We start from the raw sequence: 25,501 nt of genomic DNA, 5'->3' as shown, positions 1-25,501 counted from the left end.
TATTTCTGCATGCGGAATGAATATTTTATTTATAACCAGTTTATAAAAATAAAATACAAAATAATTTTGAAAGAAAACAAAACAGGAAGCAAACCAAAACAAACAAAACACTGTACAGGATATTCATATGGTACAAATGAAAATAATAAGACAAATAAGTACAGTTATGTACAATGTAATCCACTCCCTCTGATACATCCTTTCTTTAACATCTGTACATAAGTTTTCCTCCATGTCACAACACTGACATAACTCTTGAGCAAGTAGCACTCAATCAGATCTAAAAAGTTCATTCATTCTTTTGGGTAAGCGGTGAACATAACACCCATCAGCAAACAGCATACAATTTATTGTTAAATTCTCTTGTTGGACATTACAAATATTCATGACTTGGGGAAAGGCCCCTGATTTTTTTTTTTTTCTGGAACATTCTTCATACCTGGCCAAAAAAAGTGACACAATGCATAGTACGCATATGACAGAATGGACAAACGCACACACACACACACACACACACTCTCACACACATGCAATTTCATTGTGGAGCAATGAACAGACATTCAGAGAAGAGATCAGATGAGATCTGTTGGTCCACACTGGTCCAGTACACTGTCATTGAGATATGGCAAGCATACCAGTGCACGTTACCAAAAATTCCATGTCACCATGAGAGATATGCAATATCTTGAGAACTTCGTTACATGACTATAATCACTGTGCAGCCTTCCAAATGCCAATATCTTTGCTGCAGTATGCACAGCACAGAAATAATGTAAGGAAGTACTGTAAACACAAGTGTCCCTTACAGGCCTTTCTCTTTAGCAGAGAAAATTAATGCAAGAAAATGTGTCATTTAGGAAGCTACCACTCATACAAACACATTTAATCTTTCAATAACAATTCACAATTTAGTCAGGTATGGGGAAGATGAAGTTTGACACAAATTGCTGTGGCCCTCTATATTTTACCAGCTTCTAAATGCACATATACTTGCCTAATAACATAATATAAAACTATGGCAAAATACTAACAAACAATGGACTCTGGGTCGGTAATTTGGCTCGGTGAATATGGGAAGCGCTTAAAAAGATCTTATACCAGGTATACAGAATGTTATAATATTGCCCACTCATAAAACAATAGATTTTGCAGATTGTTGAGTGTTCACTAAAAATTCAGATCCATGTGAATGGAAAGCCATTATTCCATTGTATTTACGTTTACGGTCTGATTAAATGCACAGACTGTGGTGGTGGGAACATGTCATTCTCACAGTTTCAGTCTCAATTACAAGCTTGGTTCTGTTTGCGATGTTTTTGTTAATGTTTCACCACTGAGTCCTCATTACTATGTCACATTAAGGCAGTGGTTCCCAAACCTTTCATGGCAGGCCACCCTTTGAACTTTTAATAAAAACAGATGCTCATTAGGTGTTGAATAGCTTTCTTACCCATTGTTTCTAATTTAACAGTTAACATTTTTCAGTTTCATTCCATCCGTCAGTTAACCATAACTATCTTGCTCTGAGATCTGGGACTGTTAAACACTGTTAACTTCTCACTGGGTTATAAATCCATACAATGTTCCATGTTAGGCACACATCCATTGTATTAATTAGACTGAAGCCATACTATATAATTACAAAGTAGGCTATAAACGTACCACCAAAGGCTACTACGCAGAGAGAGCACCGCCATAAAGTTTAGGCTTGTTTTATTTTCACCCTAAACCAGCGAAATTCTGGGGGTCCTGGCCAACACTGGGAACTACTGCACTGAGACATCAGTGATTCTAGAGGCTTGATCATTCACCTGTTAATATTCTAGTCTCTTTCATTCAAATGACACTGAAACAGGCACTTCAACTGTGAAAGTGACTAATAGATGGAACTCAATCGGAAAGCAGTGATGGACCACCCTTCCATAGTGCGGGCTTAAGTGCTTTTCTCTCTTTAAAAGAGTAACTGATTGTGGTGCTCTCATCTATTGTGGTTCATATTTCGTAGGTGTACGTACATCCTCTAACAAAGTGCAGCACATGTAAACTGCAACCTCATCTTCTGAGACAAATGGTATTTCAACATGCCTCCATCATATAACCCTACTAAATTCTACTTTCAGCCCAAAGAAGCAATTCCACTCATTTGTTATGAGGAGAGGGTTCTGCAAGTCTCCTGCTAAAAGATATCTCTGATAGAAGTTTAAGGGATTATTAAGAAAGCCAAATTGATCCTACACAGAACCCTTTTTCTAAGACTGCAGATGGGTGCAGGCACATGTTCATACATTAAGGCCAAAGATAAATTGGGCTTGGTCTGCTTGTGAAAGTAAAGTGGGAGAGAGCGATCTCAATTGGTCCACAGACTGAAGTATCATACAATTGTTATAAAAACAACAACAACATTTGGGGCTATCAGGGCACTTTTTTAAGTGCACACCTTAGCAATATAAATATATAAATTATATTTTAGATAAAAAGACGCCTAAATAAAGCATGGCTCCTCCTGTGTATACTCATAGGCTCATACCAATGTATCAGACATGATAATCAATTTAGTTGAGGACCAGGCTGTAAAATTGCAAGTCTGTTGAATTGCTCTTTTTTGGGGGTTTGTCTAGGCAACTAATTAACTCAAACTGATTCCACATAAGAGCTGGAGGAAGTGATGAAGTATATGTGAAGTTTATCTTTATGCAGCAGGGGTTTGCCTCGAGAGGGATTGATCACAGCTTTGCTCTTTGAAGCACATGCAACTGGCAGGGCTGGAAGCTTTCTTACAGCATCTTACAAGCAGAAGGGGAAAACAACCTTGAGATGTTATGTATTCAGATGGAGGAAATATTGCTTAGATCTCCTCTGAAATAAAATTGACGGTGAAGGAACAGCATGTAGAAACTGAAATTCTGCAAGTGCTTGAGAGTAACAGACTAGTGTTTCATGATAGTGTTTTGGCAGACATGTAACCTTCAAAGACAAAAACCTGCACCCACACTCAAATGTAAAATAAATAAAATAGATAGCAATAAATACATAGAATAAACAATTTGTGACAATATTATGATCAGTGATATTGGCCCCTCAGATAATTCTCAAATGAAATGTCTACCAACATATTTAATACCATCCATCTCATTGTTCACTCTTTTATGGTATTTCAAAGTAGATAATGTATATGCACCATCTGTAACAAGGAGCAATCACTTCAGAGACTTCCCTTTAAGAGAGGCAAAGTGTACAAACTTTTGCAATCACACAATCCAATGCTCTCAAATCTATCAAACAAATCCCAGGGGATTTTGATTTAAAAATGGCAGCTGTCCACTGCAGTTAAATCTCAATAGTATTTAGCAGCAAAGGTGCTTGCTGGATTTCAATCCCAAGCAACACTGTTACATAGTGCATGTCTGTACAGGACAGAACTTTCTCTTTTCCCTTCCCATTACAATGTTTCATGTACACCACAATGGTTCATCTTTCAAGTACTATCTGCATGAAATGGCCATTCCCTTTCAATGGTTGCACTTGCATTCACAACATCTGGCCCTGTAGTTGGGTTAAAGGGACAGGCCAATTACTTATTTGCAGTGATGTCTGTCAAAACTGTCTGTTCATTCAATTAATACCATCAGTTGTCACTTTTGTTGTCTTAGGTCGTCACTGTAAACTTTCATTCGTATCTATGCTCAATGTTTCTCTGGTCTTCTCTCTAGAGGGACTTTAGACTAATCGTCTCTGTTAACTTTCGAACAAGGTCCTTTTCAAAACTACTTCAAAACATTCATCACCCTTGGGTGTCCATTTGGTATGTATAATAATGTTATCGTGTCTCACTTCAGTGAGACACACAAGAGAACTTACTGCATGTAATTAACTGCCCTGTCATATATCTTGTCAGGAGAACATGGGGAATAAAGCAACTACACACACATATATAAACACACAAAATGTGTTCCTATGGCTCAATTCTTACAGCGTGGAGACAGAAATCTAAGGGTCACAGGGTTCATTTACTAGGGAGTGCAAGTAAAGACAAAAACGATGCCTTCCCTACTCTGTGAGCTGCTTTGGATAAAAGCATTAAACTAAATTAGCACATCTACACGAAGGCAATCCTAGGAGTGTTGTAGCAAGGGTGATGACAACGAGTGTGCAGTGAGCGTGTGAGTCGTAGACATTTTGGGGGAGCAGCCGTTTATATGTCTCAGTCTTCAATAGCCTCCACACCACTCTCTTCCCATCACACAAATTCTTATGTACACACACACAAAAGAAAAATAGATTACAACTGGATTTTGTCTGGATTGAGACAGTAGGGTAGATTTCAATTCCATTCCCTAAAACTGATGCCCCAGGCACAAATTCAACACTTGTAAACACTCTTTTGATTGTTTCAGCGTCTGCTTTGTTCCCCCTTATCTTGTTAAGGAAGGCAAGGCTCCACATTAAGAGATTCCTTTATGAGAGCGTACACAACCACACCCACCCCCCAATGCTAAGTGTTTGTATCAAGGTGTCACGGTGGCTTAATAGGGAGGGCGGGGGGGCACAAACAGAAAGAAAAGACATAAGAAGAAATAAATAAGAACAAGGGGAGCCAGTGGCTAGTGTCAGTCTATCAGTGAACCTGCCACTGCTTTGACTAATGCTTGTTGTGTACAGGACTAGTGATAAATACTTCTGAATAAATACTATAAACAAACAGATCAAGAGATGACCAACTCCAATCAACCCACACACTCACACACACACACACACACACACACACACACACACACACACACACACACACACACACACACACACACACCTACATACACTCTTTGCGATTACACATACCTACATACACACAATTTAGTGTGAGCTTCACAGTATACATTCGTACACATACTGACAGCCACGCATCACCGTGCTTGTGGTGCCGTGGGCATTACTGCATAACCACATGCTTTTTACAGCCCCTATGAAATGCGTGCTAGTGTAAATACCAGACAAGTCAAAAAGGAAAACAATCATTTCCATGACGTAAACAATCGGGACAAAAAAAAAAAAATGCAGCCGGAATGCAGGTGAGCACACTGAGCAGTCGGGGGAGGTATGCGAGACAAAGGTCAAAGGTCAACTGAGGAGGTCTTCACAGGATGTCTTTGTTTTTCATTTTTTTGGGGGAGTCATTAATCTTCAAGTAGGGACACATTACTAACCAAAGAGTGCATGTAATAACTCTTAATGCTGGAGAGAGTATTGTACAGATGGTAGAACTTATCACTTAATAGATTTTGTGACGAAATCTAATAGGCAACACTTCCTCTGAAGGTTTCGTTAAATCTCCTAGCTGACGACAGCACAATTGACTGCACTCAGCAGCTTCTGTGTCTCTATGCCTGCAGTCAGAGGTCTTAATATAGAGTATCTGAATAGTTATGTACTCATGACGCATAATTGCAGTTACGTGGATGTTCTAAATACAGGCTCCATGTCAACAGAAAAAGAATAGAATGATATATCCATTCTATGAGACTTATCTACTAACCAACGGCAACAAATGCTGATCACGGCACTGAATGGCATCCAAAGCCTGAAGCATCAATGGAAAGTAGTGAGGCTATGATCACAGGAATGGGGCCAGTGACCCTCTTCTATACTAACCTATGTCTGAGGCTCTAAAGCGTTTTTCTTATAGTTTTATTCAGAGGAAGTGTTGCCTGTTCTGAGGTGTTTAGGTAAATCCCTTTCTAGCAAAAGCCCCCATCAAGGGGCTAATAGCCCAGCTTCTCACCCCATTAGCTCTGCTCTCCTGACAGTAGTGTTTCTCCAACAGTGCAAACACTTGATTGGCCTTGTCCTGTGCACACACACACACACTGGCACAGTCTTCAGATTCCATGCTTTGAAAACAGGTTTTAACACTCAATCTGCACATGATTGCGTTTTTTTTTAACTGGCACAGTCGCACCAAATGTCGTCGGCACACGAAAGGCATCAGTTCCTCACCTGGGATCACACTCACATCTCGCAGGATCTCTCAAAGGATTCGAAAGCACCCACACACTAGCGCCCACACACACACACACACACACACACACACAATTAGGGCTCCAGTGGTTTCCCCAGGGGCCCGCAGACGTAGATGACTATCTGCTCAGCTTGCTGGAGCACTTCCCCTCTCGGCCGTGCCCGTGCCCGCAGCCGACCTTGGCCCGCGGGCCGTGGTGGAGGTGGTGGCGCAGCTGGAGGTGGGTGCGGCGGGCGCCGGCGGGCCCCGGGGGCGACGAGCCGCTGGACAGGCTGGGCGGCGAGCGGCTGCGGCCGGGGCCCGGGCGCGACGGCGGGCTGGACGAGGCCGAGCGCTGCAGCGAGGAGGCCGAGCGGGGCGAGGCACTGGAGCTGCGTGGGTGGTGGTGGACGCCGCCGCCGCACACGCCGGACACCAGGCGCGGGGACGAGCGGCCCACGTGCGGCGAGCAGGAGCGGAGCGGGCGGCCGGACGGCGAGGTGGCCATGCCGTTCTGCATCAGCTGGGCCAGGCAGTTGAGCAGCTCCGAGTCTCCCGTGCTGCCCGCACGGATGCGGTAGCGCCTCAGACTGGAGGAGAAGGAGGGAAGGAGGTAAAGTAGTAAGAAAAGAACAAAAACAAAGGATTCAATATCAAAGTAGGAGGAAGGAGAACGAGTGGAGGAAAAAAAGAAGACAGAAGAAAAAATAGAGGGAAAAAAAGGTTTTCCCAAATCTAATTTTGTTAGCTACACTAGTACATCTGCCAATGACACACGCACATTTGTCTCCAGACAGCAAATTGGTGATCATATTAATATAATTTCTATGATTATCAGATTACACAGCAGACAGAACAGGATCTGCTGCCCTGAGGAGAACTGCTCTGTTTGCACTGAGTGGCCCTTACCGGCTGTCTATGCAGGGTCGGCTGGGGGGTCTGCCCGGGGGCGGCCGCGGTAAGAACTGGGAAGAGCGGCTCTCGGGAGTGGCGGATGACCCCTCTGAGCGCACTGGCCGCGGTATCCTGCTCTTCCGGGACAGAGGGCTGGACGAGGAGGAGAGGGACAGCGCCTCGTCGCCCCCCTGCCGGTCCGACACCGACACCCCCTGCAGGGACTCCTCGTCCTGGGAGCGGTCGGCGGAGGCGGGGCAGTCGGTCTGCGGCGCGACGCAGCGCCTCTCTAGAGACGGCGAGGGGGAGCAGGAGGGGGACAGCAGCAGCGGCGCCCCCTGGTGGGCCTTCTTCAGCAGGAGCTTCTGCTTGGCCGAGCCGCCGGGGGTGGTGGCCACGGGGCTGGACAGCAGCAGGCTGCTGGGCTCCAGCACGGGGATGCGGCTGAGACGGAGACGGGGCGCCACGGAGCTACGGCTCCTCGTCCCCTCCTCCTCCGGGGGCACCTCCACCTCCGCCACCTCCCTCTCCCCTTCCGCCTCCTCCTGCTGCTGCTGCTCCTGCTGCTCGTGGCTGGGTGGAGCGGGCACGCCTCTGTCCTCCTCCTCCCGGAGGGGATCTTCCTCGGATGCCCCGTCTTCGGCGTTGAGCGGCACGGGACTGCAGGGCGAGCGGGGAGAGGAGCGCGGAGACACCAGGCTGGGCATGGAGCCCGCGGCCCGGGGTGGAGACCGGTCCTCCTCGGGCGGGGGGTCCCCCTCTGGGGTGGGGGAGGCAGAGGGAGGGCAGCGCTCCTGAGGGGTGGGCGGCGTGGTTGGAGTGACTGGGCGATCCTGTGCCGAGTGGTTGTTGTTCTCATTTTTGTCCACCAGGTGGCAGTGGGGGGAACTGTCGGAGGCAGGCGGGGAGTTTGCGGCTAAACGCTGAGCATTGAGCTATGGAAAAAGAGATATTGAGAGTGGGAGGGAAGGAGATAAAGACAGAGGTGGAAAAGAGAGAGAGAGAGATAGTGTGAGAGAGAGAGAGAAAGAGAGAGAAAAAGAGAGAGAGTATGAGGGCGACAAAATAAATAAATTAAAATCAATTAAATAAAGGGCAAGAGAGAAAAAGGAGGTGAGAAATTGCACAGAGAGCAAGAGAGTGGGATGGAAACATAATATCCCGTCAATATTTGAAATATTATGACAAATGCATCTCAAAGCAGCATCTGTGGGAGTTAGAACATTTCAGGATGTGGTTCAGAAGTCGGACAATGAAATCAGATGACAGCCTGGCAATGCTGTAAGTCCCACAGCGCCTTCACCTCTAAATTAACCATTCACAAGAAGTCAAATCAGATGCCAAGAATTAAGTAATTGCTGACATGGGAAAGAACCACAACGGAAACACCACCACAGACGAGAGAATGCAGGCTGGAAGGTCCACGACATGCAGACAGTTCATGACAATGTTCCACACATCTGACTGAACTTTAAGTTCTATAAAATGGTAGAACTGAGATTCACTGGTTATTACGATAACGACACAGAAGTAATGCCACAAAAATACACAGAACCTTCAAGAACACCAGGATAAAAATCAAAATAGAACAAAATAAAGCTTAGCAAAACAACCGAGCATAAAGCAAAAAGGATGGTAGCCATGTGCAATGGGTGTTAGGTCAGCAACTCAAAAGCCAGCACGGGTCCGGTGGAGGATGGTAACAGGTCGGGGCGGGGGGAGAGGGTGGTGCCATGGGGGAGGGGGGGGTTATTCACCTGCTGGAGCTGTGCGCGGGTGATGCGTATGACGGAGGGGATCTTGGTGCCGGAGGCGCCCGCCGGGATGGCAGGGAGTTTGCGGTGGCCCGGCGAGCGCACGCCGTGGCCCGAGGACGTGCCGGGGGATGGCGGGAGGAGCGAGGCGGAGGAGGAGGAGGAGCAGGAGGAAGGGTGCTGGTGGTATTGGTGGTGTTGGGGCTGAAGCTGGTGGTGGTGGTGGTGGTGGTAGTGGCTGTGGCTGTGGCTGTGGTGGAGGTGCGGCGGGTCGACCGAACGGCTCCGGCACAGTCCGGACGGGCGGGGCGGGCCGTGGCGCCGGCGCAGGGGGTCCGAGAGCGTGGGGTGGGGGCTGGGGGAGCGCTGGGGCGGGAACAGGGCCCCGCACGGCTGCTGCACCACCGGCTCCTCCAGCGGAGACAGGGGAGAGGTGGGGAACTACAAGCAGGGAGGGAGGGAGGGAGGGAGGGAGGGACGAGGGGAGGAGGGGAGATGGAGGGATACAGAGAGGGAGGGAGAGAGAGATGACATACAAGTGAGTTTAGAGGAGGAGGAGGAGGAGGAGAGGAGAGAGAAAGAGAGAGAAGAGATAAGATCATAGAGAGAGGAAGAGGAAGAGAGAGAGAGAGAGAAGAAAGAGCATAAACAGAGATGAGAGGGTAGGAGAGAAAAGAGAGAAAGGTCAGCAAGAGAGACAGAGACCGACATGAGAGAGAATGAAAGCAAGGAGAAAGGGCAGAGAAAAACAGAAGGAGAGGTAGAGGCAGATGGGGCCATGCAAAGAGGGACCGTTGGGCAGAATAGAGGAATAGAGGGATAGAGGAAAGAGAGAGGAGGGGAGAGAGGGAGGCAAGTGAAGTCAGATTTCAAAGCGAAGGGAGGAATGACCAAAGGAGAAAGGAAATTCGGAAGTGGGGGATGACAGATCGGTCGGTCAGTAAACAGTCTTCTGTCCATGTTTCCCTCCCTACATAAGTGACCAAATCCAACCCTAATTTTGTTTACTCCCATACATCTGACCAATAACTAGCTCTGATATTTAGCTGAAAGGGGAGTGCGTGTGTGTGTGTGCGTGTGTGTGCGTATGTGTGTGTGTGTGTGTGGAAGATGTTCAGAAAGCCTACTCTGAGGGGATGACCTGAGAGGCGAAGCCTCAACGGCAGCGTAGGACACCACAGATCAGATTGCTGACATGATGAGCTTCAGGTCAAGACTGGCTAACACTCGATATCTCCAGACACCACTACCACTCACAGACATAATAAACATCTTCTGTCCGACATGAAGTAGGTCCTTACTATCTACAGTACACCTGTGAATGTAAAATGGCCACAGAATTGCTATAATTACTATAAACATGTATCTATTCAAAACACTTTTAACATCTATTTCTGGGACAAAAAATCCATGTACATGTTGTGTACCGCAGCTCTTTTGTAAAAACAGCGGTAACAACTGTAATTTTGCACAGATTTTTCAATGAGGTGTTCGTAGCAGCATAACACAAAAAAAATATGTAGAGGGATGTGATCTCTAATGAGCATCATGGCAGGCTTTTCAAACTGACATTCTCTCATGATGAGCTTTGATGCATAAGCAATGCAACTCAGAGGCACACCAAAAGAACAGTGCTCTGGCTGTAGGTGATGCAGCAGTAGCATACATGAAGCCAAAAAAAAGCCTGTTTTAAAAACGTAACATTAAAAACAAAGAATTTGAAAGGAATTTAACATGGCCCAAATGCAAGTATGTAACTCCTAAATGCTGTGTAGAGTGTATCCAAATGCGACCCCTGATGTCCCAAGTGCTTACCTGTGAGAGGGCTTCGTCCGGCAGGCCATTGGCGGGGCTAGTGGGTGTTACGGGGGGCATGGTGCTCGCGGTCTCCACGCTCAGCTCCTGCTGGTCAGCCCTGGGCTCCGAGCGTGCGGGTCCGTCGCCGGTGCTCCGCGCGAGCCCCTCCTGGTTGGGGTCCAGCTCGTCCACCTCGCCCTCCTCCGAGGGGCTGATGGTGACCTTGGCGCCCGTGGCCAGGCCCGCGCTGCTGCCCCCGCGCTCCTGCAGGTTGGACGGCGCCTCCACCATCACCCAGTCGTGCGAGTTGGCGTCGGCGTCGCCGCCGCCGCGGCCCAGGCTCAGGTTCAGCGCCACGAAGCTGCTGCTGGCGGCGCCCTCGCCCTGCCCGGTGGCGGCCGGGGAGCCCAGGGAGCCGCGCTTGACCACGCCGCCGCAGCCGCTGCCGCCGCCGCCCGAGAGGACCTCCTCGTCGTAGTGCCAGATGCGGTCGCCAGGGCCGCCGTTGCTAAGCGCGCCGAGGCCGAGGCTGATCCCCGCTGCCTTGTCTGATGGGCTGCCGGCCTGCTGCATCCCTGAGCTGAGAAGACGGTTTTTAAAAAGTTATGTTCTGTCTGTTTTACAGATGAGCTCATCGTGACATGAATACGTGATATGAATCATGTAAGGAAGAAGTCCATTAATGCGTAAATGTTGAATAACTTTAAGTTATTTTTGGAAAGGTCTATCATTTCACCATCCATAACAACATCATACATTTACTGGGAACTTGTATCTGTTACATCTGTCAACATTCACTGTTAACAACTGAAATGAATTATTTATTGAACAGTACTATAAAAATGTACCAGGGCGGGGAGTCTTGAATCACTGGTAACTAAATGACCCTATGAGGCATCTCGATTCGAGAGCTGTGACATGCTGAGTCATGGGGCACAGCTAGGACCAGGGGAGACCCCCCGGCTCTGTTCTCACCAGGCCTCCAGGAAGCGCTCGGTGCTGGGCTTGGGCTCCAGGGTCAGCCTCTTCTCCAGGTCCAGACTGTGGAGGTTGCGCAGTTTCCTCAGCAGGGGTGCGTCCGAGGGGCTGGCGTCCGAGCGCAGCTTCACCGGGGAGGCCAGACTGAGCCCCGTGTGCGGACTCTGGTTGCCCTGGTTCTGGTTTTGCTCGTCGTCTTTGCCAGTCTGGAAAAATATGATTCAGGTTGAATCTTTTATTGTATTGAATGGGCCTGATTGCGCAACAGTTCAGTTTCATCTGATGGCCACAGTATGCTCATTATGATGGAACAAAGACTAAATTACTGTATATTTTACAGTATATTTTCATTCTAAATTAACAACATAGTGTAGGTATGAAATGTATTATTTTACTCTTTGAACCAACTGTACTTGTTACTACTTCCGTCTGCAACCAGTACAGACTCAAAGCCAGATTTATTATCCCACTATGGAATCGCATATCACAAATCCCCGAGACATCCCCCCCGTAGACCGTCTCGCGGGGAATCAGTGAGGGGGTGGTCACCTTCAGCACCGTCGGCCGGAGGTGGTTGCAGTTGCGGTCCATCTCCTCCCACACGTCAGGCTCCTGCTGGTTGGCCGGCTGGCCGGGCGGGCGCTCGGGGAGCGGGGGGTTGTTCTCGCCGTCGCTGAGCTGCTCGTCCTGCAGCACCTCGTCCGTGTTCTCCTTGCAGAGGTCCTTCATCAGGTCCCCGGGGAGCATGGAGGCATTAGCCATGCTACGGGAACACAGGCACACATGTGGGAGAGGCTACATTACATCAGGCACATAACGGAGAAATGGCCACTGAAAAATAGATGAGGCTGACTTTCAGCTATCACTGGTCTAACATCCATTTGCCACACTTCAATAATGCACTGGGCCTGGATAATTAACCAGCATAAAGCATGCTGCACCATACAGTATGCATACTGCACCATACAGTATGCATACAGCACAATGCAGTACACTCATACACACATGATGCAGTAGTCCAGTAGCACAGTACAGTATACTTCCACACACGATTTGCCTATATTATTGTCTGATATTGTGTTGTATCACATACTGTTTAAATATGTTTGTACTGCTAAAGACACACTAATGATTGGAACCAAATTCTTCATATTGTTATTGTTTTGTTGTTTTACTAACCCTGATGGGTGTAAAGTATCAATTTGTATTAAACAAAGGTAGCATGGAACCTCATAATCCTGTCATTAATCGTACTGTAATATCATGTGAATGCGGTTTGTGCCATACCCCATGTGTGCTGGGGTGAGTCGTGTATGGTGCTGCGGGGTGGCGTTGGTGGTGTTGACGGCCTGAGAGCTGTCCGTGTTGATCCTCTCCCAGTCGTACGAGTCATTCTCCACCACCGCGTACGTCTTCATGCTGTTCTCAAACACCGACATCAGCAGCTGCAACACAAAGCCGTCCGCGTAAGGTCTGTGTCTTGAGGCTCAGTGTGTTGACAGGCACGCGTGCCCTGAGGATATGCTTAGTGTGCTGAACCTCCTGGACAAGTGAAGCCTTGATGGAAGGGGGAACTATCTTTAGCCCTGATGTTTGGCCCCTAACTGAATCAGATTTTTTATATCTCAAAAATCTATTCCACTGTTAATCTGTTAAATCTCAGGTGATACAATGTTACAATATCAGTGGTACACTGCACACACACTCGTCCAAACACACTCCATAATTCCTGCACCTCATAGTCCGGTTTGGTATAGTAGTCCAGTTCACTGATGTGGTCCAGGAAGAGGCTGAATTCGGCTGGCAGGTGTTTCAGCATGAGCCGGTGGTCATAAGTGTCCTTCAGCTTCCCAACCTGTTCCTGAATGTCGCACACAAACAGCATTTGTTCATACCAAAGCAGAGGAAACTCACAGACACCATCACTATCACAATGTGTATATCCTGTTACTCTTCAGCAAACAGTGGCAGTAAATGCTTTGTGATGTCTCTCAGAGATTTCTTCTTCTTTATTAAGTGCCCCTGCTTATTGAACTGTGCGTACTTGATTACACATCCATTTTTTTCTCCTGTTATCCAATTTGTCATTTGTATCCCTACCATATTCCTTCAGTTATCCAGTTTGTATTTCTACTATAACCCTAGAGTGATACAGGTCCTTCTGGGACTATCTTGTTACATCTTGTCTATCAGCTCAAAGTGGACCACATATTCTGATAAATTATAATTATCAGATGTCAACTTGCTTAGATGCCTCAAATTCATCACATGTCAACAGGATGGTGGTACCTTGTCTTTGATCTTCCTCCATGGTAGCTGGCCCACCAGAAACTCCACCAGCATGTAGAACAGGGACCACAAGTCATCATGCCGGCCCATCTCCTGTGGAAGAAAAAGGGTGCATTATATGTTATAATACATGTTATAATTCTGTCTATGTTACTATTATAATGTGAAAATTACAAAGTATCAGGGTAAACGTGACAAATAATTAAATATAAATAAAAAGGCAGTTATTAAGAATAGCAGGATTAGCTGAACCTCACCTTGTTTTTGTGTGCGTTGACAGAAGCATATCGTACAGTGCCTCGAAATCCTGCCATTGGTCGAGGCTGGAAAAAATGAGACATGAAAATGACACAAATGCACAACCAAACATCAAGATATGTTCACTGAATGCTCATTGGCCACATACACAAATAAAACACACACACACACACATACACACACACACACACACACACACACACACAAAAACACACCATTTTTGCTTTGACTTTACTTACCGGTCGGACCTCCTGGCATGAGTTGGTGAACTGGCGGGCCAGGCCAAAGTCCAACATGTAGCAGGTTCGGCATGTACTGGGGAAGCGGCCCATGGCAAAGTTGGACTGAAAACAAGGCGGGTGAGAGCGAGAGTAAGAAAGGCATTCAAGAGCTATCACATACAGGCATACAGTACACACACACACACACACACACACACACACAAACGCGCGTTCAGGCTCTGTCTCACCGGTTTGATGTCGCGGTGCAGAAAGCCGACGGAGTGGATGCTCTCGATGGCCTCCAGGATCTGCCGGCCCAGCCTCAGCGTGGTGCTGACGCTGAACGTGCCCCGACTCATGCTGCGCCGCAGGTCCGCCAGGTTCCGACCCTGACCAGGACACAGGACACGCACGGACAAACACCACACAGACCAAAACACGGTGAGGTCACTGCCACCCATGACGTGCGCAGTATTTTGTAACTTTTCAAGCTAATCTAATGAAATTTAAATGACTCTAAAATCGAATGACTCAAAGACTAAGGGTTTAGATTCTCATGGTTTTTGTACCATAGCCATCTAGAGAGATATGTATCATCAAATTAATTTACCCATAAATGACTTATGTATCAGCAGACATACAGTACATGTGAACAGGGAATACAGGGACAGACATGTAACCCATAACACAGAAAACAATAGAGGACAGAAGAAGTGACTGGCTCATACCTGAAGCTCCATGACGACATAGTTGAAGCGATCATTGCGACCACATCCAACAAAGCGACACACATGGTTTTTACCTGTGGATTACACAACACAGTGAAACATACAGTAGCCTCAAACGCAGCCAAGATGACCAGCAGTTGGAGGTGTTGCCCTACAACATCCAGCAGGACTGATTTCACATGCTCTCCTACACGCACACAGAGTTACAATCTTCTGATCTCTCCCCTGGGATGGTACATGATAGATGGGCAGGTTTCATGCCTCAACTGCCCTGAGATGGGCAGACATTTTGGGACCGTTCACCTGATCACGCACGTACGCTTTCTATACGATATCTCAATTGACAGGGCAGGTCGCCATCGATAAAAATCACAGACAAAACCGAATGTGCTTGATGTGTGCTGCTCGTGCGCAGGGACACGAAAGGAAATGGTGCTGAGGTGAGTGATGGGGTATGGGGCAATGGGTCTCGTGTTCTCCCCCAGGCCCTAACAGGAAACGGCAGACCCATCAGCCAGAGAGCCGCGGTAACATGATCCAGGCCACATTGATTTTTCCTGTCTGACACGAGAGAAGAAATAGAGGAGGATGATGAAGGCCAGAAGATGAAAAACGAGGGAGTGGAAGGACCAGCAAGGAGAGAGAGAGAGAGAGAGAGAGAGAGAGAGAGAGAGAGAGAGAGAGAGAGAGATGTAGTGAGAAGAAAGAAAGATCTTGAGATGTCTCCCTTAGGAACTAGCAATGACGGGTATGTTGATCCTCTTTCGAGACTCTAAGATCTGAAAAGAGGTATTTCAAACAAAGGAGTGACACATACAACAGCCTTTTTATTAAACGAATGCTTTCATCCATATTCTGTTCCACATGGAGGATATGACCTGTTCTAGTATTACAATAGTGCGTTACAAGTGATGTGCTGTGTTCACTTAAAAGAGCACCATCACCCACTCACTCCTGTGAAAACAACTGCCATGTGGTGGAGGGTAGAGGAGGATGAATGACCTCAAAGACCTTCCGTTACACGCAACCCTCTTTGTGAATATCAAACCCATAACCACTGATTCCTTGTAGCAATATCCATCTGCGTACATCAACGTTCAAGGATGGGCACCTTAGAGGGTGCCTATTCAATAGGCAATAATGTTACCTAAACGTTAAGTTGTTGTGGACAACTGGTGGACAACTTCACAAGTGTAGTAGATGTTTCCCACAGAGCAGAAGCACGCACAGCACCTTCACAGCTATTTGTAGGAATTTGGCTTGAGGCCAATGTTTGAGATGGGGAGTGTTTTAAAGGATGGAACATACAAAATAGTAAACAATAGCTTTTATAATGGGTCTTTTCGAGCATGCTAAGCCGATCTGGGCCTGAATTCATACAATGGATTCTATGAAGCATGTCGGCCATCAAAGGCACTTACATTCAAGCTATTAAGCTCTAAAAAGCCAGCGCCAGCAAAACTGTCAGATTATATTCCCTTCCCTTAAAGGTCTGTAGCAAGGGGGTGAAAAACTGGAAGTTCGGTGACACTTGCACATTACACAAGAGTTACCGTTTGCTGAGTTCAGTGAGAGCCAAGGGGCAACGCACCCAGATTCTGAGAACCCAGCGTGGCCATCCCAACATTGCTGAGCAGCAACCAACCCTCACTGAATCTACCTCCAAATCTCAACATAACTCAGTACAATGTAGAACTGGTTGTATACGGAACCCAGGGTGCAGGATTTTGTTATATGAAAATCCATTTATCTCTGTTTTTCCTACACAGCTGGTATCTTGTCTCCTCATTTCCTGTCTTCCCCTTACCCCTCACGTCTCCCATTTCCTTCTCCCTTGCCCCCCCCCCTTCTCTCACTTGAATGACTCATACCAGTCCCCCCACCCCCCTTCCACACACACACACACACACACACACACACACACACACACACACACACTACACTTTTTGAGCCTGCCTCTGATAATGTCTCATCCTGTCCAACAGAGGTCCTCCATGTTACTATATCCTCGTCTATGCTCTTGACAGTGTTAGACCCTAACCTCTGTAGAACGCTCCTTATGAACACGAATGAATATCAATTCTATTGACAACTGTAGTTGATCTGTATCTATGAAGTTCTGATGCACAGAAAATGCAATTTGACATTTCACTTCATTACATGCACCTTATCACCTTATCGCCCTCCCTTGCTCAGTAATGACAGCGCTCCCAGCATTACACGTAGGGGAGAACGGCGACCACGGGCTCAGAATATTGCCAGCTGGGACTCTAATCCCGCTAATAATCCAGGGTGGTGAAACCAGCTCCTAATGACCCATTCAAAGACACGGATCAGAGGAGGGGGACAGAGGGGAGTAGAGGACGAAAGGCAGCTTTACCCTGCAGCTTCTTCAGGACGGCCACCTCCATCTTCAGCACCTGCTTGGGCTGCTGCGCGGACTCCACCTTGAGCGCCACACTGCTCCGGGTCAGCAGGTCCAGGGCCTCGTAGATCTCGCCGAAGCCGCCACCTCCGATCTTTTTCAGCTGTGGGGAAGGAGCAAGGGAGAGGCATGAGTCGTTTTAGCTTAATTTGTCTCGATGGCGAGACCGGAGCAGACTCCTCATTAGTGTGGCCTGAGACCAGAGTGTGATTCGGTTATGGCATCTTAAGTTACGGTGGTTATGTAACGTTTCCACTGGTGACATCTTTTTTTTTTTGGACTCTTTTCATCCGCGACCTTGGAGCGACCTTATCAGAAAATGCTTTGTCGCGCACTTTGTCTGCCTCTCCCTGTCTGCCTCTCTCACTCCCCATCTTTCTCCTCGCCGCACCGTCTGTCTTTCTATCCCCCCCTCTCTTTCTCCGTCACCCCTCCCACTTTCCCTCTCTCTTCCTCTCTTCCCCCCCCTCCCCTCTCTCTCTCAGCGGTTGCATCAGGATGAGTGGCGCTGGTTACATAACAGAGTTCCACACGAGGAGGCCAGCGGCATGGCACTACAGCCCTAACCTTACGTGCCCCCCCCCCCCCCCCCCCCCGCCCCCTACCCCTCCCTGCCCTGTCCCTTGCACTGGCGAGGACCCTGTGTGCCCGGCTGGCACCGTGGGCACGGGGTAGGAGAGCCACAGCCTCCACAGCAAACACTAACAAGCCCGCAAATAGCCCCGGCTGCCCAAAATAGCAAGACACTGACACTGATACAATAAGCCCCTGACACTGCACACACTGAGACAACTGGGGTGCAATGCACACATGCTGAAATATCCCTGATCCCTGAGGGGAAGCTTGCAGAGGAGAGTGCCAGCCCTAAGGCATTTGGCATTTGTGTGTGTGTGTGTGTGTGTGTGTGTGTGTGTGTGTGTGTGGAGTGGAGGGTGGCAGTAGAGACGAGAGCTGAGAGGGGGGGCAAGAGGAGATAGATAGATAGAGAGAGAGAGAGAGAGAGAGAGAGAGTGAGAGAGAGAGAGAGAAACTCTTAATCCATGCGGCCTCCTCATAACTTCAATCAGCCGTTCATGGGTGAGGATTAGAGGGACAGAGATGAGAGTGGGCAAGATTTAAAGACAAGGACGAAAAATGGCCTTTTCCCATTGAAAACATCCATGCGTTCAGAGCAGGGAAGACTCAATGTGTGTGTGTGTGTGTGTGTGTGTGTGTGTGTGTGTGTGTGTGTGTAACTCAATGTGTCACCTAGCTTTGTCTCTCTTTTGGACAGCAGCATAGCTAGAGGGCGTAGTTATAGTATAGTTCTACTCTTATGTAGCTATTTCATACAGCTTCACCTGAACAATCAAGGATTTGAGCGTGCCTGCAACTGACCACTGAAAAGAGCAGAAAACGGATGTTTTCAGTGCTTAAAAATAATACTGTGAAGAAATAAAAAGCCTATGCTATCTGTTGGCCATGTCTCCACTAAGTTAGCGTGCTTATCGGCCAGCTCAGGATCTCTGGACCATCTCTCTCGTAACTGTACCAAATACAATGCAAGTCAATGCAATGGAAAAGTGCCATCAAAAAGGTAATGCTGCTTTCAAAACAGGTCGGATCCAATAGGATTCTACACACAGCCTTATCAAACATGCTACAAATCCCTGTGATATTTTGGGATTGTCTATAACTGAGAAATGTCATAACCTGTGGGAACCCTGAAAACAAAAGGGATGCAAAGAAGAAAAGAGGAAAGAAAGAAAGCCGACGAGCTGAGCAGGGCTGTGTTGACCCACCACTTTCCATCTGTCCTTGACCATGACGGCCGGTGACAGGATGTCAGTCTGCTCCGAGCCGCCACTCATCCTGCCTCTGGAGCGTCCGAGTGCTTTCCTCTAGCAAAGTCCACCTGTAGTCAAGCCTGGCATCAGGGCCTGGTCAGGGCCTGAGAGAGAGAGAGAGAGAGAGAGAGGGAGAGAGAGAGAGAGAGGGGGGGATAACATAACTTAAACAATCATATAGACCGCACAAACTGATGAAAGAATGCAGAATAGCTTCAGAACCCATCATCTAAAAAAGGCCACACTGTACTGTAGATGAATCCCAGGGAACAGTCGCATATAGGCTAAGTGAGGGCAGAGTAGTAGACTGGCCTTGAGAAAGCCAACCCCTTTATGTCCAGGAGCTGTATCAAGTGTGCTGACTGCAGCTGCCACGCCTTTTTCCTGCATCTAGCTGGTGCTCTCCCTCTCTCAGTCTCACTCTCTCTCCCAATCCATCACATACACACACACACACACACACACACACACACACACACGCACAAGCACACACACACACACGCACAAGCATACACCCAAACATACAGGCTAAACCACGGTATACATTCAATGAACGGTAACCTGTACATTTGCATTTGCTTGATTTTAGTGGTTTATTATGGAGTTATGGAGCATCCATGTGAACTACTATTCTTGGGGCTTGGATCTATTTTATGACATCTATCAGAAGGCCAAATTTTCACCAAACAATGGTTTCAGTACACTATCATCACGATATGCAGCAAAATTGTTGTGCCACAGACATATGTCATTGTTGAGGTCATTCAATTACTCTGCATCAACTCAACAGAACCACCTGCCCTACATTGAAGATATCAGCCCACCTGTAGGGTACCATTACGCTTCATAACCCTGACACCAACTTTATTAAGTTTAACTGTTAATGTCAGATTTTGGAGGTAAGACTAATGTATGTCAAACACCTCAAAAATCACAGGGCATTTCCAAATGCCTTAAACACTGCTCACTGAAACACGCTAATGAGTCAGGAGTTAAAATATAATTGTGATTTGGGACAAACAATTTCATCACTATCAAAAGAAAAGCTCGGCCAAACATAAAATCAAAACTAGATGACAGGCAGGCAAGCCATCAGTTCCAACTATGGACAGTTCCGCTGCTCCTTAATTTGAAAAGAAGCACCAATACATTTCACAGAGATGTCCTCTTTCATATTTGCGCTCCGGTAATCAAAGAGAGCGGGATGTCTCTTGTGGCGTCCCTACTAGCACATTCATGAAACAAATCAGAATATTTACAGACTTTCCAGGACACCCCAGTACTCCATGAATAGCTTATACTGTTCTTTCACTGCTACTGCAGCTGGCATTCTTCTTCCTGAAAGGGAATCTCTGTGTGGGTGTGCTCAAGATGGGTGTAAATGCAAACTCAGGCTAGGCGGCGTGCACTGATTCAACCCCCCCACACACACACACACGCACACACACACACACACACACACTGCTCCCCTGAGTCAAGATAGGCAAACTAAGATGCAATCTGTTCACTCATCCATCCAAATTTGCAGGGAGGAACCAACAGCTATCAATATTCCACAGTGCACCCTTCCGATTGGCCTAGTGTGAGCTGATTCTCCTACAGTACACCTTCAACAATGTTACAAACGACAACAGAAGCATGACTGGGCAGCCATTAGTGTTGTTTAACACACACACGCACGCACGCACACACGCACGCACGCACGCACACACACACACTAACACAAACATGTTAAAGCATGACAATACATATCAATACTTCTTGCCCTATATGCACTGCATGTATTTGAACTCTTCCAACTAACAAACTGAAATGATCAGACCATGGCCATGACAATCTCAATCAGGTGTTTCCAACCACCAAGTGATCTCCAGAATCTGCTTTAGGAAACCCTCCTCGAGAGAAAAGATGAAATCTTACACAACAGCAGCTCGACCTTTCATCTGCGGACAATGACTGGACTCCTTGGGCTCACTGACAACACAACAGTACACCAGACTCAAGACTATGATGCAGTTACATAAACACGGCACAGTGACAGTTTCACCCGAACACAGAGAAGTTGTCCTACACAACTGTAGGCTTACAGAAAAAAAAAAGTATATCAGTCCCTGGAAAAACAAAGACACGAGCAAACAAACAAATGACTATTGTTGCAGGACAGCATGGCATGAGCTAACAGTGACGACTAAGATATTATGCACGGCTGTGTCTCACTCCAGGCTGAGTGTGTGTGTGTGTGTGTGTGTGTGTGTGTGTGTGCAGAACTGCTCCGGGTGCATCATGATGACTGCTGGAGAGAGTGAGTACATTGAGTCAGCTGAGGTTTAGACATTCCACAAAGCCAGTAAATGCAATAGAACTCAGTATGTTGTGCGAGGTCACAATTTTAAAATTCTTTTTTTTCATTCTTTTTTTTTTTTTTTTTTAAAAAAGCTTTCTCTTTCTCTCTCTCTCTTTGTAGTTTTGCTGACAACAAGTTTATCTTGGTGAGGGAGCTTCGTTAATGTTTTTAGCACCTACTGACAAACATTGAAGACACCATTTATGACACATGGCAGAGTAACCACAAATAATTGATTATCACACAGTCCGTATCCTGTATCGGTGTATCCTAATTATGATATTAAATAACACAAACTACTGTGGTTCAAAAAACACAGCCTCAAGTGTCTATGGCACATCTCAATGTCTATCATGCCCTATGATCTTTCAGCTGTGCTCATGTTCAGATTACAGGCATAAAGGGAAGGAATTTCTTAGCCATGGTGCAGAGGTGGTGGAGTCTCATACCACACATGGTCTCAGTGCCCCCACAGGTTTGAGTCCAAGCTGATGTACCAATACCAATCTCGCTTTGTCCTACTCATTTTCACTGTCCTGTAATAAAGGTCAAAAAGTGCATAACACAACTTACAAAAAGGACTTTGGTTTACCTTCTAAGGGTGGACGGCATTTTGACAACTATACAGTCTATTTCATTTGCAGTATCGTAGATTAATCTTTTGCAATATATCATATATTGCTGAAATGCTGAATCGTGATATTGTTATCGGGGCTCAAGTATTGTGACAGTATCGATTTGTGAGTTACTCTGTGATTTCCAGCCCTATTATTTTCTTGCGATACTGTAAATGTCTTTCATTTTCATGGCGCGGTTAATTTACAAAAATTACACTGCACAAATGAATGTCAGGAGCTGATGTGACTGCTTCATAATGGTAATAACACATTATTAACTGTCTAATGAACACCATGTAAAAAACTTCTTAAGGTTCAATTGTGGTGGTGTTTCATCTTCTTGGTAATTATCTTGTTGCCTATGTAAAGGTATAGTCTTCACTGCAAGTCTGCAGTTTATGTTATTCCCCACAAATTACTTTGGATAAAATTTGTCAGCTGTGAAAATGACTATCTGGAAGTTCAGTAGGGACAGCACAATCACAAAGAAACGGACCTAGGTTCCCATTCAAGTAGCCTGCCAAATCAACACATAAATGAAGACTTCTGACTTTCCTTAAAAAAAAATAAAAAAAAGCCTGTTATCCTTCACATCAGTCGTTGTATGTGTGCGCTCATGAAGATAAACTTGTCTGCCGAGGGAAGTACTCTCGTTATGTTTAATCTAATTCATTATCCTTGTTAATATAAAGTGAGGTTAGGCTCGTGCCTCCTTAGTCCATGTTCCATGTGTGGCCTGGTCGAATTTGACTCCGTTCGCTTTGGTTGGCATTCTTACCATGGAAACTCACATGGACTCATGACATGGACTTCAGACTGCTTTACCATCGCATAGCAACATTTGTGGTTGTCAGTGAGTATCTTAGTTGCCGAAATGAAAAGACATGACTGCGACATAACCTTCATAAACTGATTTGCCAGAATATATCTTATACTATAAGGGTGCATGGATTGTTGAAGGCATGATAGAATTATGACCAATAGCACGACGTTGGATAGTTCAAATAACGAGGAATTAACAAATTGTGTTAATTCAACTGCTAAAAAAGAGACAATCGGACCGTTCATCCTGACCTAAGAATCAGGATTGTCAACACTGATCTGGCTAAACCAGGCTAGCAATTGACAAGTATAGACAACACTCGCTTTAGGCTAATGTTAGCTTAAAGCTACGCAGAGATCATACGTGCTAGCTAACTTCTGCTTCAGATTACCGTTACGCAATTAAAGCTGGTCATAATTCTTTTGCTGTTTAATGTATCTGGTAACCTAAGAGCGTGGAGTCTGAAAATCCATTTTGTATGCATGTCCCTATACTTAATAGAAAATATATCAGGCTGAGTTTGGTTTGATTCTGTCTGCTTGTTGAACCGATCTGCCTTGCGTTGCTACTATGAACATATGTGTCTATGGTTGCTACACAGCAGATTTAGGAATGTGCGTTCACGCTCGCCCTAAACAGAAGGGCTAACGTTGTTTTCCTCTTTTCCTTTACTGTGATGCCAAACAGCATTACAATGAAAAAGCAACGTACAAATTATTTTACAGCACTGTCAGTAAACGTTACTGTATCATGTCAACTTCTCCCGGCCTCATTCATTCGTATGGCAATTACACTCAGCGAATCCTTGCAAGCTATCCTTACCTTCGTTGCTCAGTCCTTGATGCAGTAGATGCTGGATGTGGTTTAAATTCCCTTATGAGTGTATGCTTCGGCCCTCTAACAGCGATCGTACCGCCATTGCGGATCGTTTTCAATATGGAGAGGAGTAAATCTGTTTTACCGCAGCATGTTCTGGCATTTAAATTAATAGCCTATGTGTTGGTTTAAAATGCGTCTCTTTCGTCGTCTCCTTGTCCTCACAGCATCTCGATGCTTGCTTGCTGCGGACCCGTGACGTGAGTACTCTCCAGAACTACCTGCCTGCGCGCGCGTCCACGATACAATCCACCCTCGCAACAGCAAGCCTCATGAACGCGCACTCGCTGTCCGATTCACATCCCTCATCTTTCCCGACCCACCCGCCCACTTGTTTGCTACGATCCCTTGAGATCATCTTACCCATAAAATGCACATGGCCCTCACGCAGTTGCAAATATTTTCAGTTGTCACAATTATTACAACAATATTCAAGAATATTGTATTACATATAATTATACTTAGAGAGTAAAACTGTTGGTTTCTTTACCATTGCAGAAAAGAAAATGTGGGCTAAGCTGTATCAAATGTTTGTATGTTTGTTTGTGTGTGTGTGTGTGTGTGTGTGTGTGTGTGTGTGTGTGTGTGTGTGTGTGTGTGTGTGAGAGAGAGAGAGAGAGAGAGAGAGAGAGAGAGAGAGAGAGAGAGAGAGAGAGAGAGAGAGAGAGAGAGAGAGAGAAAGAGACACAGACATGCAGAGGCTTTGATGGTTCACTTTTCTCAGCCCTGGTTGCGTTGTGGATAGGTGCTACGAGTCTGCTGGTCAGATGGAAGCAGAAGCTCTGTGGCTAAAGACCCTACCCAACCTAATAACTCTCTGGGTTTTACCAATTCAAGTCCTGGATGGAGAGCAGCTTCCACAGGTGCCTTGAGCTGTATGCAGTCACACACCTTTTGCAGTTTGCATTTGATGACATGTCCCATGTAAGGGCTTCTGTAATGTTTAGGCCGAGCCATTGCTAGACAGTGATGGGGTCCAACCTATCTTTTCACTATTTTGTCACTTTTACGACACTCTACCCTTTTCCTAAAATTGTGGTTAAAATTGCTCTTTAAAAGCTTCAAATGTTTTATGTTGTAAGTCACTTTGGTTAAAAAGTGTCAGCCACATGTAATGTAATGTTCCTTGGTCCTTAAGCTCACAATCAGCTGTTTTGGTCTTTGGTCTTGCTGTCAAGTTGCTGCCCCCACTAGGCTGTCTCATTGCTGTTGATAATCAATCTGATCACAGTGGCGAGCTATGCATGGCCACGTAGTTGTGGGCATACAGGGAGTAGAGGACAGGGCTCAGGACACAGCCATGGCACTTGTGTTGAGGGTATAAGGCTGGAGTGTTGGACCACATTCTCAGTAGGCCTACCTGGCGTCCACCCGACAGCAAGTTCAGGATCCCGCTACACAGGCCAAGCATATAGCCTAGCACATAGTCATTTAAAATGTAGCCAAAACAAGCAGCTGACAGCTTGATTGACAACCGATGACTGAATGATAATTTATAGCATGATATCCATCATATGCTATTATTTGTTATACAGTTGACATTGACAGCTTATTACTCTACAAAAAATAAATAAAAAAATAGCTTTGCAGCAGTCCACCTTTAATGTGTAGGCCTATATCTGTTTACATTGCACATTTGCAGACTACTTTGATCATCATGATTTTTCAAATAACTTAAT

General features: G+C 46.3%; 1 protein-coding gene across 1 annotated transcript; it reads right to left on the bottom strand.

The window, feature by feature from the left end:
• Positions 1-2: 2 nt before the first annotated feature.
• On the bottom strand, positions 3-24,006 carry ttbk2a (tau tubulin kinase 2a). The gene is made up of 16 exons (XM_062523466.1): positions 23,769-24,006; positions 19,118-19,266; positions 17,292-17,439; positions 14,912-14,985; positions 14,432-14,572; positions 14,202-14,306; positions 13,962-14,027; positions 13,705-13,797; positions 13,151-13,276; positions 12,703-12,860; positions 11,965-12,178; positions 11,413-11,621; positions 10,456-11,017; positions 8,644-9,081; positions 6,902-7,821; positions 3-6,582 (listed from the first exon to the last, which is right to left on the bottom strand). Exons 2-16 carry the CDS (start codon positions 19,184-19,186, stop codon positions 6,132-6,134), a joined length of 3,774 nt encoding a protein of 1,257 aa, XP_062379450.1. The 5' UTR covers positions 19,187-19,266; positions 23,769-24,006; the 3' UTR covers positions 3-6,131.
• Between the last annotated feature and the right edge of the window lie 1,495 nt (positions 24,007-25,501).

Source organism: Sardina pilchardus, chromosome 20, assembly GCF_963854185.1.
Source record: "Sardina pilchardus chromosome 20, fSarPil1.1, whole genome shotgun sequence".
NCBI classification, from domain to species: domain Eukaryota; kingdom Metazoa; phylum Chordata; class Actinopteri; order Clupeiformes; family Clupeidae; genus Sardina; species Sardina pilchardus.
This window is presented reverse-complemented; position numbering and strand designations above follow the sequence as displayed.